Source organism: Leiobunum rupestre, chromosome 9 (genome assembly GCF_980474605.1).
Source record: "Leiobunum rupestre chromosome 9, qqLeiRupe1.1.hap1, whole genome shotgun sequence".
NCBI lineage: Eukaryota > Metazoa > Arthropoda > Arachnida > Opiliones > Sclerosomatidae > Leiobunum > Leiobunum rupestre.
Window position 1 is genome coordinate 21468743 of NC_143392.1, and position 18669 is coordinate 21487411.

The following is an 18669-nucleotide window of genomic DNA, read 5'->3' on the forward strand; positions in this document are numbered from 1 at the left end:
CCGAAACTATCCAAAATGTGGATAAAATTAAAAGAAATTCATGAGTTAGTTTCAGCCCGTCTGTCGAAGATATTTAAAAGACAAGTTTTCTCTAAGCCTTAGCTTATAAGCAGACGAAATTTGACTCCACCCTCTTTGTAAAGAGAGAAAGAAAAAATATAAACTCTCCAGTAGCACCTTCAAAATGAGACTAGTACTTGTAATTTATTTTTATACATTAAACTTTTTAAATACCGATCACATTCTTTTCAACACTTTATACACAACGTGCGAATTTTTTTGGAATGCATTTTTAAATTACTTATTTTCCTACTTTTTTTTATTTTCAAACCTATCAATTCCTATAATATACAGGAAAACTGAGCAACCACTCTGATGGAATAAGAAAAAAAAATAACATCCTAATACATTTATTTTTTACCAATAAACCAAAAGGATGTAGTATTCTTTAAATATTTTTTTTATATATATATATATATTTAAGTGCAATTCAAACAACGTAGTTTCCTCCATGGTTAATACATTGATATACATTTACATGCGAAAAAAATGATAAATAAACACTGATAGTTTCTCAACACTTCAACAGTTAAATCAAAAAAATCTTAAATTTGACAAACAATCGTAATGATTGCTCCCAGTACTGTATAACATTTGAAAAGTTTTTATACATCACGTTTTTAAATTAGTCAACATTGATGGCAAGGAATGTTGACGATTTGTTTTTAATACTAATTTCTATTTTTAAATGATGATATAACCTAGGGAGGGGGGGGGTTTCGACGAAAATTAAATTATATTCTGCAGAGTATATTTATAATTATGAGCCAAAGATGATTAAAAGATGCTTTTTTTACACTGTTAGCCGTCCTTCCTCTTAAAATTATATTAGGAAATTACAAATTAGCATCGTAATTGCAATAATAAAACCCTGTTCAATATGCTAGAAAAATGCTGACTTTCGAGCTACTATTTAATGAGTCAAAGAATTTATAAAGGAACAATAATAAAAAGCGTACCAATGGGGGAAACTACATTAACCTGCCTATCTTAAATTGCGTGTTTATCGACGGATTTTATTTACTTTTTATTTTTTCTTTCTTCCATTAAATAAAATAAGCAACTAAAGGGACACATTTATACCGGTATTTAAAAACTGTAGAATTGCACTATGTTTCTGCGTGTAGACATTTACTTTCATTTGGTAATCAATGTCCAACTAAATATAATTATTTAAATTAAGGAAATTAAAGGGCTCCGAGTGAAAGGGTAGGGTGAAAGGCTAATAACAGGTATCGAGGAGTGGCACAAGCGTTCAGTCATGGTATGGCGGTCAATCTTCACCTTTGGTACCCCTGACAGTGCCTTTTTGTCGTTGCTATCAATGAAAAATATAGATATTAATTACTAAATTAATATGAGATTTACGATATCAAGATTTCATGGATATTTCTCAATTAATAATCAGAACTACTGATCATGAATTTTTCAGATTTCTTAAAAGCCACTTTTATGAAAAGTGGAAGATAGATGGCGCTTAAGTGTAGTTAAAAACTTTGTACTTAGGGCTGCGTTCAGTAAGTCTAAAAAAGCTCAGCGCTGAGCTCAATGGTCAGCGGATTTATTGACTTTTGGTTTTGATGTCACATTGCCTGTAAATTGAGCAACAAGTCATCTGCTTTCGAGCATGTTTTTCCGTTGCTCAACGGTCACATGACTAAAAAGCGTTCAACAAGAGCCTACATCACTTTAGCAACAGTTTCAGCTAAAATGATTTTTCAGATATTTCGTCGAGAGAGTTATTGAACGCAGCCGATGTATACGTTCAGCTAAGTTGGTTGTGTATCAACAAAAAAAATTATATCATTATCAATATCTATTAAGCCTCAAATTGGTATCAGTTAAATTAAGATATTAGCTACCACTAACGACAATTTGTCAAATAATCTGGAAATTCACCTCATCTAGTTCCTTCTTTGTTTTCTCTTCAAGTTCTCGTATGTCTGCCATAGTTAGTCCATGCCAATGATCTAGCCAACAAAATACCTGCCTATGGAAGTTCAGGAATATTCGCCGTTCTGTCTTTTGAATAAAAGACTCAACCCTGTTTTGGAGCCCAAACCATTTAAATTCCACTGTTACTAGTTTATACGCTGTCATAACTGGGTTAACCGATGACTGAGAAAATAATAAATTAAATTAATAATTTCATAAATCATAAAATGTAAACAAAACATTACCATCCATTTTCCTTGTAGAGGACCTCTGCCTGTTTTTACTGACTTAAATTTGGTAGGATCTTCAGTTTCTTTATAATCCTTCAATATTGTAAAATCGGTATTAAAACCTTATTCTAAGTAAAGGTATAAGCCTCCGCCAAAAATGGTGGGAAAAACCAAAAAATAAAGTAATACAAAACCAAAAAATTTGTACTGAATATTCACCCTCACCCTGCTCTCCACAGTATCATTAGCAATGTCAATGTACGTTACTTCGCGTTGTTTTAGTTTTTCAGGCGGTAGTTCATGGACCTTTGTGAACAAAAATATTTTACGTTATTCAATACTAAACAAAGCCACCAACTAACATTTTCCTGGTCCCCTCGATCTGGGCAGTGCATTGTCTCAATACATATAAAAAAATTATTTTTCATATAATCTGGATTCTGAAAAATGTAAAACAAAATTATTAAATCTTAAATTATAATAAATAAAATTGACAATTTAAATTACCGTTATAACAGTTTTGCAATAGGGATACGCATTCCAAGCCTCTTCATGAATTTCTAATGAGCCTTTTGGTGCTAATAACCGGATAAATGTTGGAACTTTGCTATTTATCGAAAGGATATAGTTAATAAAAATGTTTCATTGTGAATAAAAACAAAGTTTAATACCTTGCTAAATGATAGATTTTATATGTATACTGGCCAGTAGTAAATTTGCCATTAAGCAGCGGAACATTGTCAAATGGTTCATTTTTGAGTACTTCAATTCCTTCACCACCACCTGTTTCATTTTTACTGGCCTCAGCAACTGAGTATAGCTGTCCAACTTGGTACTTTAAAGAGAAAATGAAAATAAAGTTGATTTGAATTAAAGTTAAATTAAGAAAAAAAGTTATAGCTTAAAGTTATTTTGAAAAGTAGGACACTGCCTAGATAGTCCTATTAATAATCATTATCTTATCACCCAAACAAAAATCACAGATAAATAATTTCTTCTAACACAGACGAGATACTATATACATTTATTAAAACAAGAAAGATATAAATATTACCTCTTCTACCGTGATTGGCAGGACCACTCGACTAAAATAAAACAAAACTCATTTTACAAAATAAAACTTCAAAATCATGTGTACACCGTTCAAAGATTTTGTTTCCACTAAGCAAATAGACACTAAGAATTTCAATTAAATAACCTTGAAAAAAATATATATCACTCAATCTTAACATATTAAAGATCAAATTTGAAGTTTTGAACTCGACAACTCAATGACTAAGGCCTAAGCATTGAAAAACCAAGGGGCTTGGCCGGCTGGAAAAATTTCGCAAGGCTTAGAACATATTCATTTGAAGCAACACGTGCTTATTTAGATAGATAAGGTTGATAAAAATTTTGTGAATACATGTTAAATGAGCTCAAATTAACTCAAAACCCAACAAAATCTTCAAAAAGTTAAAATAAATAGATAAAAATAAAGAAAAATGTTCTTACAACTCCTTGATAATCATCCCGCCTGCAGAATGGAAAGTGTGGGAGGAAAAGGCTACGGCGAGCACACGATTTTCCCAATCTTGATTGGTGGAAAATCTATTTGCGTCACCGAGGCCTACTTTTTAAATCTGGCAGGCCTAAATAGAGGCCTAGAAATAAATTATTTTTATTGAAAACAAAAATAATGGTTAAATACGGCTTGTAAAACATTGAAAGCATAATTTTCATATTTTAAATTCCATGAAGGCTTGAACCCTACCGAAGAAACATCATTTAAAAAAAGGCCTTCTTAACTGGAGCAGTGGTGACCCAATGATGCAATAACTTTTTATCTTATTACCTAACAAAATTGACCCACTAGGCCTCTAAATTACCATTGCGAAATAATTGTAAAATGTCGATTTTGTAAGCATCTAGGCTATTTAGCCAATTTATATAATTTTTTAACTCTACCTAATTTTAACTGTGATGCAATTTTGGAATTCCATTTTAATATTAGCCATAATGGCTAAAATCGAAAAACATATGGAAGTTTCTTGCAGGACGTTAACTTTGCCAAAACCAAATCATGATAAACCAACATATTCAAATTTGCCAAATTTTATTAGTTACAAAATAGAATTAAACTCTTCTTCATTACAACATGAAATGACTAAAACTCTAAAAAAACATCATATCAAAGCCACAACAGATGATGAAATTACTAAAATGAGAAATTTGATAGAAACTAATGAATCATTTGTTCAAAGAGTGAGACTAAGAATGACTAGATCTCGGGACGCAAAGTGGGCTTCACTTTCTTTCAGTTTTATATGCATTTTATTGCTTTTTGGGGTGTGCTATTCAAAAATGTGGAGAGAATACCAAGGAACAGCATCCCATCAACCAACGCCACTTTTTATGATTAAAGAAAGTGTTCCATTTATTGGTTAGTTTTAGTAATGAAGTGTAAATGTCAATATAAAATATAAAGCGAATTATGTTTATTTCATTTAATGCAGAAGTAATAAGGAGAAAAATTAGACTACTGAAGCAGTTACAGAAGAAAAACAACTCACAAGAACTGAAAAAAATAATTAAAGAAAATGAAAAGTATGAGATGGAGAATATGACAGATGGATATGAAACGGAATAATTTAACGTATTTAAGTTCCATAACTAAAGAAGCTCAACTTCCTCTTGGTAGCTAACCGCTGCTATATAATCCACAGTATCTGATACTTCTTGGGTTACATTTTCAAGTATTTCAAATAACAAATCATCAGCCAAACTGAAAAATATATACACATTTTGTAGATTTTTTACAACAGCCAAATATTAAAAATTTCCTATATTATATTTAAAAAAAAAGTGTATTTACTTATCAAAGAATGAACTACAAATATCAGGAAATTTTAAGGAAATGTGGTTTGGCAACGTTTTTATGAAAACAATCCTTTCTAATTTTCCATTAGGCATTGGTAATAAGAATGGTTTTGAAATGATGGGAATTGACTTTACTTCAAGCACAGAAATAGCGCTATTACTCGAGCTTACAGAATTTTCCTAGAAAATGAGAGTATAAGAAAATACACAATTGTTAAAACTACTTTTTATAACCAACCTGTAGTTTTTTAATTTGTTTCCTCACAGCTTTAAGTTTTTGCTTTTTAAGCTTAATTTCAAATAATTTCTCCTTCAACGATATATCTTCCATTTCTCGTCTCAGATCCTCCAACAATTCTTGAAATACTTCATTTTCAAGCTTCGCCATAGTTGGTGAACACTTTAACTTGTCATTTTGTTTCTTTGGCTTATTCGTCCTTTCGGAATTTATATTAATTTTTTCTGGAGCAACCGTTTCAATCCTAAAACCAGTTTCTTTTAATTTATGAGAACTGTTTGTTCCACTGTTTTTCTTCACTTTTACTTGGATCTTTTTATCTTTACTTTGAGTTGCTTGAGTCGCAACTGATTTGCTTGTCTTTAACTTTGCATCTCGTTTTAAAATGTCCACTGAGTTAATTTCTGTTATACCAACTTTAGTAGTTCTCCCGAAGATTTTAGGCAAGGGTTTGGGCAAAGGTGGGGGTGGTCTTGGTGAATTTTTTTTTTGACAGTAATCATCCCATTCTTTTTCATCCTTTATTCTATTAAGACAACATTTAGCTTTAAATTGAATTAACTTGAGAACAGGTTCAGATAATGTAACTATTTCATGATCTTTCAAGCATAAATTGAGAAAAGGAGAATCAGTTGCAGTATCAAAGGCCAAAGCTTCAGACATTGCCCAGGCCCGGGCTTAAATTTAAATTTTACGCTGGCAGACTATCTATATTAATTTTGTTAAAAATAATAAATTAAACATTTTTTAGAATATAAACTAATAAAATGTATCTAATAATTTATATCAAGCAAAACATTAAAAAAACTGAAAATAATACTGGAACTTGGGCTTTCCTAAAAACAAAATCGCGCATTTGTAGACAAATTGACAAAATACAAACAAATTCCCGCCAAAATACAATAACATCATTGGATAACATATTTTGACCCAATCATTTTATGACCGAAGTCAATTCATCGAAATCATTTTCAACGAAAAATATTTTAGGTGTAACGTAGGACTCAGAAAGACGAAAAAAAGGTTAGACCAAGTTAGACAACACTAAAATACCCAAAATCAAAACAGATGGCGTGAGAATACAATAGAATCAGCCACAGCACATAAAAATAGACTTTTAGATTCAGATTGACACAGAAACGGAAATAACTATTTTGGAGCGTTTAAATATATTTGGTGAATAAATTTAAAAATTTTAATATTAATAGACGCTTCATTAAAAAATATTCTTAGAAATAGTCAGGTAATTTTTCCTGGAGCCAGGACTTGCAAATTATTGTTTGCATCCAAAACATATAGTCATGGAAAAAATGAGTTTTCAAAATACTTATACAATTAGTCAAAGTAATTCTCCTTAAGATGTCATTATTTTGATGTATGGCAATGTAAGCAATGAAATAATACAATGATGAAATGATTTGTTTTATTAAAATGTGTTTTTTCTTAAAATACTAAATTAATCTTGGAATTTGTTTTCCTCTGAAAAAAAATATCATACAATTATATTTCAAATAATTTCAACTAAATAGAAATAAATAAATAACCTCTCTTCCACAACTGCTGAAGCATCAAAATCACCAGATTTTCGCTTCAGATTTCGATGTTGTGGGAATGAAGGCATTAATTCTGGCTCACAAGCTGTAAACAAAAATTCATTTAAATTCAGGAGCAGACCCTTATGATAAAAATAATATCAACATACGTAAGGGTTGTTCTTTGAAATAAGAGCTTAAAATACATTCTTCTGCTGTAGCTCTTTTCTTTGGGTCATACATGAATAGAAAATTTAGAAGGCGGATACCAGCAGGTGATAGCCATGTAAAAACATGTTTAATATTGTTGTACGGTTGATGTTTCAAAGTAAAGTTTTCCAGTGCTGGTAAATTTGAGTATCCCTATAAACCAAACATTTTAAAGAGTATTAAATGCTGAGGGGATAACCACGGTCAGATAGACTGTACACTTATTACGTGTACCCAACACGAGCTGCATTCAGAAACTCTCAATGAAGTATCTGAAAAATTATTTTTGTTGAGACCATTGCTAATGTGAAGTAGGATCTTGCTGAACGCTTTTTACGCTTGTTCTAAATTTTGTTAAATATCGTCTGTTACAGCGTCTGCAGCTAGCCTTACTCTGGGCTACGACGTCACGTGACTGTTGAGCAACGGGAAAACCTGCTCTTACAGCCGATAACTTCTTTGCTCAACAGACGGGCAACGTGACGCCAAAACCGGAAGTAAAAAAACCCGTTCAGTAAAAAACCACTGACCGTTGAGCTCAGCGCTGAGCTTTGTTAGAGTTACTGAACGCAACCACTGTTAAAGGTACAGACTTTAAAGTGTACGCGTACTCTTATTAATACAGTCAAAGGTACGAGCATGTACTCTGATTACGTGGAGTGACTAGCCCCTCGTTAAAAGCAATACGTGTCACAAATGTAATACTAACAGGCCAAATATTATCATTTGGTGTTCCTAAGAGTTCAATAATAAGTTCAAGTTGATGAATCTCGGAACGACCAGGTAATAGTGGTTTGTGTAGTAATAATTCTCCTAGAATACATCCACATGCCCACATATCAATTGCTGTTGTTTGTGTTTTCCCTTGAAGTAATAATTCAGGCGCTCGATACCTAGTTTAAATAAAAACACTAATAATTGATCTACAATACATGTTTAAATATACAACCACACCATAAAGTTACGACTCGTGGTGTCATCGGTTTGACTGGTAGACCATACTTTCTTGCTAGTCCAAAATCAGCTTTCCAAATGGCAAATAAGATTTTAAAATTTTTAAAATACACTTATTAAAAAAATTAGTTCATGATAGGTACCTATTTTCAAGCAGCCTTTGTCGGTTAACAAGAGGTTTGAAACTTTCAAGTCTCTGTGAACAATGAAACTCTTATGCAAATATTGTAATCCGTGAAAGAGCTGAAGCATAATGCATTTCACTTGAGATTCCGAGAAAGGGCTTTGCATGTTATCTAAGAGACTAGCTAAATCTTGTTCGCAATACTCCATTACTAGGAAAATACTAGAAAGAAGAATATTTTAGATCAAAATTCTGACTGCAAAAAAAGCATTAGTAAAATAGTTACCTATCTAAGCTTCTTCCAACTACAACTTCTTTCAAATTCACTATATTCTGATGATTTAGATTTAGAACTATGTTTATTTCTCGCAGACCACTGACAGGCACACCATCTTTCTCCCTTTCCATACGCATCTTTTTCATTGCTACTATTTCATTTGTTCTAGTGTCTCTAGCTCTATCTATTAAATAAAGTCTTGATTACTCGTACCTTATGATGTAAAATATCTTTTTTTTGCGTACAAACAATTCCATAGGTTCCTTCTCCTATACGATTTAGTTTCTCAAATTCCATAACAAGTCTGCACCTTCCGAGCTAATATTCAAAAGTAATTACTCTATAGCTTCAAACATTAATCATTTTTTTTACCATATCTGGTTCAGGTGTTTCGAATGGCTTCAATGTTTTAAAAGACGTTAAAACTATTCGCCTTTCCCCACTTCCAGCACTTTCAATTTTTTTACCAGGCAATGACATTTCACAGTCCTTGTCTAAATTTGGTTGACTAGAAAACAATTAACTTAAAAAAGTATCAAAAGATCAATCCCAAAGTATAATAATTTATTACATACCTATATAGTTTACTCTAGGAATATAACACTACTGATTTCCGAACCGCCTAGGTTACTTTTTTAACTGTATGGATTATTCTCACCTTACTGTCCAGTAACCACAAAACAATAAAAAAACTAAAGGAGCTTCAAGAACTGTTTAGTAGATGGCGATAGTCATCTTGCGATATATTAACGGCGCAATTTTTGAACACACAGCAACATGGACACTGTATCTCTAACCAAGGAACATATAGGATCCTTGCTCTAACCGGACGGGAAAAGCAGCATAAAAGAGCAAGGAGAGATCAACACTATGGTGCGTAGTTTCAATTTTGGCAGCGAGTATCGCCACATACCAAATAATAATCAGCTAGGCTAATACCCAAGGCACCACCTTAGGCCTAAGTCATCAAGCGACTTTTGAAGCCTTTAATTCAGGTGGCCGGGTTACAATGCGTAGGAGGGTGGTGGCAAGCCCTGCATGCCACGCGATCAAGCCAACAGCTCCCTACACTAACTATTACCGTTAACCTCAACAAGTTTTTATGGAAGGGGAAACCGAAGAACTCGGGAGAAAACCCCTTCAACCAGTGGGGAGAGAACTTGCAAACTCAACGCAGGAGGAGTTGTTCCGAGTTTTTACCCAGTGCCACAAGCTGGGATCGAACCCGGCTCCTCATGCTGCGAGGCGAAAGTGCTAACCTCTCTGCCACCCCACCGAGTTTTAAATGGAATATATGATAGCTGTCTGCTCGTTCAAAATTATCTCTGCACAACAGTGAAAGTTTCAACCGAAAATCCTATTAGGCTGTGTATTAGCTATTAATACACTTTTTGTGTCAATAGTCATTTGACTACGACATTGTGTGTCACTAGGCCAAAATTATTCGCTCGCTTTGGGACGAAAAGAGTACACCTTTTACCCCAAACTACCAACTTCTTCCATAGTATAACAGCCAAACTGTATTTTGAAGCTGCTCTCTATTTCCTAAAAAATTACTCCAAACCTAGCGAATAGTTTTCGCCTATTAGGGAAGAAACTATTGACACACGGTACTTTAAATAATGATTAATTCTTATTTTCGTAGTAAAAAACTAATGGATTTATGTATTAATTATGCGTCTAAGATTTCAATTAGAAGCCCGCTCCAGACCTGATGAGAGGCTAGTCGTTGTATTTTAATTAAATATTTTAATACGTACTATTTTAATTATGTATCTTAGTAACATTTCTTATTCAATCGGTTTGTGTATTTCTTATTGACACACCAATCGGTTTGTGTATTTCTTATTGACACACCAATCGGTTTGTGTATTTCTCATTGACACACAATTTGTGTATTTTACCCTTGCACACAAATTGTGCATTTTTTCTTGACACACAAATTGGTTTGTGTATTTCTTTTTGACACACCAATCGGTTTGTGTATTTCTTATTGACACACCAATCGGTTTGTGTATTTCTTATTGACACACCAATCGGTTTGTGTATTTCTCATTGACACACAATTTGTGTATTTTACCCTTGCACACAAATTGTGCATTTTTTCTTGACACACAAATTGGTTTGTGTATTTCTTTTTGACACACCAATCGGTTTGTGTATTTCTTATTGACACACCAATCGGTTTGTGTATTTCTTATTGACACACCAATCGGTTTGTATATTTCTTATTGACACACCAATCGGTTTGTGTATTTCTTATTGACACACCAATCGGTTTGTGTATTTCTTATTGACACACCAATCGGTTTGTGTATTTCTTATTGACACACCAATCGGTTTGTGTATTTCTTATTGACACACCAATCGGTTTGTGTATTTCCTATTGACACACCAATCGGTTTGTGTATTTCTTATTGACACACCAATCGGTTTGTGTATTTCTTATTGACACACCAATCGGTTTGTGTATTTCTTATTGACACACCAATCGGTTTGTGTATTTCTTATTGGCACACCAATCGGTTTGTATATTTCTTATTGACACACCAATCGGTTTGTGTATTTCTTATTGACACACCAATCGGTTTGTGTATTTCTTATTGACACACCAATCGGTTTGTGTATTTCTTATTGACACACCAATCGGTTTGTGTATTTCTTATTGACACACCAATCGGTTTGTGTATTTCTCATTGACACACAATTTGTGTATTTTACCCTTGCACACAAATTGTGCATTTTTTCTTGACACACAAATTGGTTTGTGTATTTCTTTTTGACACACCAATCGGTTTGTGTATTTCTTATTGACACACCAATCGGTTTGTGTATTTCTCATTGACACACAATTTGTGTATTTTACCCTTGCACACAAATTGTGCATTTTTTCTTGACACACAAATTGGTTTGTGTATTTCTTTTTGACACACCAATCGGTTTGTGTATTTCTTATTGACACACCAATCGGTTTGTGTATTTCTTATTGACACACCAATCGGTTTGTGTATTTCTTATTGACACACCAATCGGTTTGTATATTTCTTATTGACACACCAATCGGTTTGTGTATTTCTTATTGACACACCAATCGGTTTGTGTATTTCTTTTTGACACACCAATCGGTTTGTGTATTTCCTATTGACACACCAATCGGTTTGTGTATTTCTTATTGACACACCAATCGGTTTGTGTATTTTTCATTGACACACAATTTGTGTATTTTACCCTTGCACACAATTTGTGTATTTTACCCTTGCACACAAATTGTGTATTTTTTCTTAAAACACAAATTGGTTTGTGTATTTCTTTTTGACACACCAATCGGTTTGTGTATTTTTTCTTGACACACAAATTGGTTTGTGTATTTCTTTTTGACACACAAATTGGTTTGTGTATTTCTTATTGACACACAATTTGATTAGCCATATATAGAAGAAGTAGCAAATGCTACGGGCCCCGCGTTTCTGGACGCCCGGTCACGCCCCGCGCCTAGAGCCATTACCGTAACTAGGCAGCTGCCACCGGTAAGGCCACACAGGACCCAGAAACGAGGTTAAAAAATGTAATGTTCTCAGTAGTGACGTAGCTTCAGATTTTTTGGCCAGCCAGCAACTAGACTCCATGGACCTTTTTTTGGAATTTACCGTTTAGAAAAGAATGGTCATAATTTTGAATGGGCCCCCCTAGGCCCGTGAGCCCACCTGTATTGCGGGCTCTGCTCCCCCGTAGCTACACCACTGGTTCACAGTGGCATTCATTAAACCTTTAGCATACGAAAGTACAGGGATTGTCACACTTTTGGTAATTATGTCACTTTTGGTTGAAGCTTTTTTAACCCCAAACGGCGCCCCTTAGCGAGGGCCAACCCCGCCAATGTCTATTTACGGTACAGGGCAAACTGATTACTATTTCTCATATCAGATATATTTCCGATAAACAACCTGACTTATCTGGCTCCCTGTACGCTTTTTTATCTGACCTACGACTATCTGGTTTCGGTAACCGACGAGGCCACAGATATTTAAAAAATTAGTAAATTTGTACTCTCTTGTAAGGAGTGTCACTGAAAAGTTTTAAATATAATTCTTAACATTTACGTTTTGGGTTCCCGTACGGACGTAATTAGTGTTTTCCCTTCGCTCCATATTCGTTATTGTCTCTCGCAACCTACGTTGCATATTTGAATTTAGAGGTCCTTAAATTATGCTAATCATTTCTTCTACGTAGCTTCGCGCCTACTTAAGGCCTTTTCACACGAGCCAACTTTTTGATCCAACTAGATGAGTCAACTTTGAGTTGAGTAAACTAGTTGGTTCGTGTGAATAAAAGTTCGATGAGTTGATCCACCAAAAAAGTACGCCAGAAAAAAATGGATCCATTTTTGCTGACTCAGCATTTTGATTTGAAAAGTTGGCTCGTGTGAAAAGACCTTTAGTATTCTCACTATACCCAACTTTTCACAAATTTCTGTCAATGGCAAAGTGCCCCTTTAAATACAACAAGAATAAAAGATGTTTTAAGAACCGATATTTCATCTCCCGCCAAATTATTCAACACTTTTAGTTTACTTCTGGTTTACCCAAAAGTGACATAATTACCAAAAGTGTGTCAATCGAACCTATTACAATTAATGAATGTTACGAGGGTAAAATACAGAAATTGCGTGTCAATAAGAAATAATACAAACCGATTGGTGTGTCAATAAGAAATGTTACTAAGATAAATAATTAAAATAGTACGTATTAAATTATTTAATTAAAATACAACGACTAGCCTCTCATTAGGTCTGGAGCTGGCGTCTAATTGAAATCTTAGACGCATAATTAATACATAAATCCGTTAGTTTTTTACTACGAAAATACGAAAAAAAGTACCGTAGGGCTCGCAGCGCTCACACGTCACATTGTAGAAATATCCGTAAGAAATACGAAAATAACCTTACCGCTCGTCGTACCCAGGGCCGTGCTTAGACGACTCGCGGCCCCGGGCGAAATGCATGGGTGAAACTGACAATTGTGAGTGTAGCGGCCCTCCGGTATATACATCCCTATGGTAAAATTTTAGCGGCCCTGGGCGACTACCCTGCTCGCCACCCCCTAAGCACGGCCCTGGTCCTACCCTATCGAAATTTACATGTGAACCTCACGACATCTATCACTTGCTTTCCAAGTGCAATGCTAATAAATCCCCGGGACATGATGGTGTCCATCCGTCCCTACTCAAATCTTTAGCCAACGCTCTTACCCTCCCTCTCTATTTAATTATACAGGGTGTCCACTAAAAAATTAACCAGGGTGAATATTTCAAAATCTGTTTTAGGTACGATTTTGAAATTTTCAAATCGTATACAAGATGTAGGGGAAAACCTAATGCGAAAATGTCGATGACCTTGAACCATGTCTTCAAGGTCACCCAAAAACTAACTTGAGTGTTGGAAAGTTGGTTCCAATTAGAAAAGTGTTCCACGTGACTTTTTAAGTACAAGTAAGTTTGACCTGATCGGAATTGACCAATAGGAAGCCGAGAAATGCTAGATGAAAAACAAGAAGGTCGTTAAGTTGATAACGTGTCGAAAGCGAGGTTCGGGAGCTGATAACTCTAGAGATACTCGTGTTAGAGTACTGAAATTTGCTACTCATCCTCATCATGATTGAGGGTTTTTAGATTACAATTTTCAATGACCTTGAACCATGTCTTCAAGGTCATCCAAAAACTAACGCGAGAACCGTAAGTGTTAAAAAGTGGGTTTCAATTAGAAAAGTGTTCCATGTCACATTGTAGGTCTAATTAGCTTTGATTCGATTGAATTTGACCAATAGGAAGTCGAGGAACTGGTTTTCAAAATCACAAAGGTCGTTAAAATGAAAATCGAAAGAAAACGCACATAACTCAAAACCAATTCGTGTTACATCGAAATTTGCTAGACAAACTCATTATGGTGGTAGTTATTCAAGTTTGTAAAATTGGATGACCTTGAAGACGTGGTTTAAACTGATTCAGTTTCAAATTATTTCTCAAGGTCATTTTTGAATGTCTTTGAAGACATGGTTCAAAACTACTTTGACGAGAAAGTGGTGATTAGCAAATTTCCTATTGAAACCTAGTTTCTAAACCCAATGAATCGCCTTGAAGACACGATTCAAGGTCATTGAAAATTTTTAAACTAAAGACCCTCAATCCTGATGAGGATGTGAAGCAAATTTCAAAACTCTAACACGAGTATCTTTAGAGTTATCAGCTCCCGAACCTCACTTTCGGCACGTTATCAACTTAACGACCTTCTGGTTTTTCATCTAGCATTTCTCGGCTTCCTATTGGTCAAATCCGATCAGGTCAAAGCTATTGGTACTTAGAATGTCACGTGAAACACTTTTCTAATTGGAACCAACTTTGTAACACTTACGGTTCTCGAGTTAGTTTTTGGATGACCTTGAAGACATGGTTCAAGGTCATCGACATTTTCGTTGTAGGTTTCCCCCTACATCTTGTATACGACTTGAAAATTTCAAAATCGTACCTAAAACAGATTTTGAGATATTCGCCCTGGTTCATTTTTTAGTGGACACCCTGTATATCGTTCCTTTTCCCAATGTGAGCTCCCCTCTGCTTGGAAGGAAGCTAACATTGCCCCAATTCATAAATCTGGCTCTCGTTCCGATCCTACCACATTTCGCCCAATTAGTAACTTAAACCACACTCCAAAACTGTCTGAATCCTTAGCCCACGGACAACTACGGTCATTTCTTCTTTCCACAAATTTCTTTACGCACTTTCAACACAGATTTTTAACTAATCGCTCTTGTCTGACAAATTTGCTCTACGATTCTAACAACAACATGCACGCAGGACATAGCCGCTTGAGGGTGTAGGAGTGAGCAAACTGAACGACGTTTTAAATAACTAACTAGTGATTTATTAATGATGGCATTTAAAGAATATTTACAAACTATATACAATTATCAAATAATACTAGATTAGTACTGGAGCGACATTACTGCAAGAACTGCAGAAGCTAAATGACACACCTTAGTCAAATAACAGGCGGTTTTATATGCGGTCGAAATCTTATCTCTAAAGGAGATAACGGAAAGATAAGATTTCGTTGATAAAAAAATCTTCATTGCTCTTTTTCTTCAACAAGATGGTCAGCACCGTAACCCTTATTTGATTTCGGGGGGGGGGGGGGGGCACGCAATGGAAAAATAAATAAAAAATTGTACATACAACCCCCCCCCTTGGTTACGGCCCTGAAGATGGCTTGACGAGGGTTACACCGTGGACGTCAATTACTTGGACTTCTCCAAGGCATTTGACTCTATCCCAAACTCTTGCCTTCTGGATGCTCTTCACTCTGCAGGTGTCGTGGATTGAGAACTACTTGCATAACAGCCGTCAACGGGTTGTCCTTCAGGGCGAAGCATCCTCCTGGTGTCCTATTGGAAAGGGTGTCCCCCAAGGAGTGATCCTGGCGCCCCTCCTTTTCAATGTACTAATAAACTCAATGCCACAGGGCAGTCGTCTTCGGGATCTTATTTTTATTTGCGGACGACTCCAAACTATCAGCCAAATTAAAGTCACTCTCCAATTGTTTGCGTTTGCAGGCGGATCTTGATTCGGTTACAGTCTGGGCCACTAAACACGGGCTGTCCTTTAACAGTTCGAAATGTTCGGTTCTCCATCTTGGATCCAAAAACCTTAAACATACTTATTACGTCGCTGGGGTACCACTGAAGACTACTCTCTCAGAGCGTGACCTCGGTGTCATCATTGATCCTGCTGCCCTAAAATTTAGCTCTCACACCAACAAAGTCACTAAACGTGTTCGCTGGACTAGTTCGTCGCAACCTCTACTTTCGCTCCCAACATATTATTCGCACGCTATACAATACTCTGGTTCTCCCAATTTATGATTATTGTTCCCCTATCTGGACCCCCCACCTTGCATCTGATCAATTGGCACTTCAAAAGGCCCAGAACCGCTTTTCCAAATTAACCACCAAATAAAAATCCCTTCCCGCACCCTCTCGACTTAAATCTCTGAAAATACAATCAGTTACAATTCGATATAAAATTAACAACCTTAGTTTGCTGCATAAATTTTCTTATAACCACCTGGTTCTTGACTTCAATGAAGAGGTCATTCCTTAAAACTAAATAAGGCCCGAGCTCTCACTACCACTCGACTTAATCCATTTGCTCACACCGTTATAAATGACTGGAACTCTTTTCCCCAAGAAATTATTTACCGTAAAAACTTTAATAGACCATTTCATTAGATACTTTTTTCTTTCTTTTTTGTATTTAATAACCTGTTTATCACTGTTCCCTAATCATGTAAAACTAACATTTGCCCCCCTTTTTTCTGTTATACTTTAGTCCCTATCGGGCATCGTCTGTAAATATTTTTTTATATTCTTTTTCTTCTCTCACTCATATGATCTCATTGTGGTACATTATATTCTGGAACCACACTACTTTTGTATCTAATCCTGAAGTCTGTATACAAGTCGGCCACGGCTTCACAGAATTGTTTATTGTTCAAATAAACTAAAAAATAAATAAATAAAAAAATAATCATTATTTAAAGTACCGTGTGTCAATAGTTTCTTCCCTAATGACACACAATGTCGTAGTAGCCAAGGGGCTATTGACACAAAAAGGGTATCAATAGCCACAGCCTTTTAAGAACGAATCAAACGCTAGAGCTTTCACGTCACTGAATTTACGTCATTTAAGGCGACATAAGCGTTTTTGGCCCAACCCATAATGTTCCGCAACAAAATAACACAGCGGATATGGGGATATATTAATTCCAAGTAGCGTTATGGATTCCTGTAAGTAGTAGTATTGCATTCAAACGTTGAGCTTGTTCGATGAGAAACTTGAGAGCCCTTATTGCATTCGGCTGTGGTGTCGATGAGGCCCATAACGGGTCAGAGTGTGCAATAACAGGAGATAAAAATAACTATTATAATTATTAAACATTAGCTAGTTATTTTCGAATTTAAAACATGTGTTTTCGCTGGTATGAACAACCATCTGAAAGACTGAAACTATACTACAAAGTTACTTTATCAACTTATATACAGGGTGATTCAATAGTCAGTACAGAAATATCTGGTGGTTGTAGGGGATGAGCTGAGAAGTATGCAGGTTTTTGTCGCGTTTCTCTGCGACGAGTTTAAGGAGCGCTAGATGGCTTCAAAGTTTGACCTACTACCCCCTGGAAGTAGGCTGCTGCAAGCACGCACCCTGGTATTGTACAATGGGTAAATTGTATTTTAAATGGAGTAAATATTAATTAGTTGATAGTCACAAGTTTGAAATTTTTCAGCAATTTCTCTATTAATTTGGCTACGGAAAATTTACCAATATGAAAAAATAGGGCCCCCTTTTTTAATAAATTTTGGGCCCCCTCTAGTTTTCCACGTAGGCACGTGCCTACTCGTGCCTAAGGCTGGCGGCGCCACTGAGTAATATGGTTAACGCTTCACTTAGGGTGACGAACTCTTAGTATTCTTCCTCTTGTTCTTCGAAGTAATCGTCATCTGGTACTCTAAGAATTTCATCCAAGTCTTTCGATAGTTGTTCCATGATATCCACGTACTACTCCAATGTGGCATCAGATAGATTTTAAACTGCTTTAATTCTGGGGATTTGTTCTTTGACAACTCTAAGTTGGTTTACAATGATATTCACGATAATTCTTGTTTGTAGCAAAAAAACTTGAAAATCCACAGGGAGACTATATAGTTATCAGAAACAAACCGATTGATAAGAGTGGGCACAAAAATATTAGTTTAGAGGGGGAAAAATGAAAACCTAATTAGAATAGTTTGATGCAAGTAGGCGCAAGTAGCAGCATAAGTTTATAATGATGACCTCTTGAAAACAGCTATGCACCGCCGAGATAACTCCAACTACGTTTTCTGGAAAGTCAGTAAGCTACAGTTCTTTAGCGCCCATAGAAACGATCGTCTACGCCATTGGGGTTTGGGACAGTAAAACAATACGTGCTGGGTATCTTCCAGAGCCCCACAGTGAGGGTAGGAATCAGTGGGACTTAAATTAAGCGATTGAGGGTGGCCTTGGTTAGGAGCCGTCCGCATCCGAGTCGCGCCAGGAGAGTGTCTTCTCGCCGCGGAAGTTTATACATCAAAACATCCCGAGAACTGGCTTCGCAACGCGTAAGGGCCAAGGGTCCGGTAGTGACTGCCAGTGTTGAGTTCACGCAGGGCCGGCCCTAC

General features: G+C 35.6%; 4 protein-coding genes across 7 annotated transcripts; 1 reads left to right on the plus strand and 3 right to left on the minus strand.

The window, feature by feature from the left end:
- Positions 1-224: 224 nt before the first annotated feature.
- Positions 225-3877, minus strand: vib (phosphatidylinositol transfer protein vib). 2 transcript variants are annotated; one of them, XM_090158094.1, is made up of 9 exons: positions 3720-3877; positions 3280-3310; positions 2897-3060; positions 2733-2832; positions 2588-2665; positions 2451-2531; positions 2241-2318; positions 1960-2178; positions 225-1378 (listed from the first exon to the last, which is right to left on the minus strand). In XM_090158094.1, the coding sequence occupies exons 1-9, from the start codon at positions 3734-3736 to the stop codon at positions 1334-1336; spliced, it is 813 nt and encodes a 270-aa protein (XP_090014220.1). In that variant the 5' UTR covers positions 3737-3877; the 3' UTR covers positions 225-1333. The 2 variants fall into 2 exon arrangements, with proteins under 2 accessions (XP_090014220.1, XP_090014219.1); XM_090158093.1 differs by having other exon boundaries at positions 2445-2531.
- Positions 3868-4876, plus strand: LOC149926835 (uncharacterized). Its single transcript, XM_090158095.1, has 2 exons — positions 3868-4647; positions 4721-4876. The coding sequence occupies exons 1-2, from the start codon at positions 4188-4190 to the stop codon at positions 4852-4854; spliced, it is 594 nt and encodes a 197-aa protein (XP_090014221.1). The 5' UTR covers positions 3868-4187; the 3' UTR covers positions 4855-4876.
- On the minus strand, positions 4308-6158 carry LOC149926836 (uncharacterized). Of its 2 annotated transcripts, none has more exons than XM_090158092.1 (3): positions 5350-6158; positions 5080-5264; positions 4308-4989 (listed from the first exon to the last, which is right to left on the minus strand). In XM_090158092.1, exons 1-3 carry the CDS (start codon positions 5983-5985, stop codon positions 4878-4880), a joined length of 933 nt encoding a protein of 310 aa, XP_090014218.1. In that variant the 5' UTR covers positions 5986-6158; the 3' UTR covers positions 4308-4877. The 2 variants fall into 2 exon arrangements, with proteins under 2 accessions (XP_090014218.1, XP_090014217.1); XM_090158091.1 differs by having other exon boundaries at positions 5323-6156.
- A 572-nt stretch (positions 6159-6730) lies between these two features.
- LOC149926837 (cyclin-dependent kinase 10-like) lies at positions 6731-9078 on the minus strand. Of its 2 annotated transcripts, none has more exons than XM_090158090.1 (10): positions 8995-9078; positions 8792-8927; positions 8665-8737; positions 8429-8603; positions 8162-8364; positions 8019-8088; positions 7774-7957; positions 7025-7217; positions 6867-6960; positions 6731-6801 (listed from the first exon to the last, which is right to left on the minus strand). In XM_090158090.1, the coding sequence occupies exons 2-10, from the start codon at positions 8897-8899 to the stop codon at positions 6774-6776; spliced, it is 1128 nt and encodes a 375-aa protein (XP_090014216.1). In that variant the 5' UTR covers positions 8900-8927; positions 8995-9078; the 3' UTR covers positions 6731-6773. The 2 variants fall into 2 exon arrangements, with proteins under 2 accessions (XP_090014216.1, XP_090014215.1); XM_090158089.1 differs by having other exon boundaries at positions 8792-8913; positions 8995-9056.
- Between the last annotated feature and the right edge of the window lie 9591 nt (positions 9079-18669).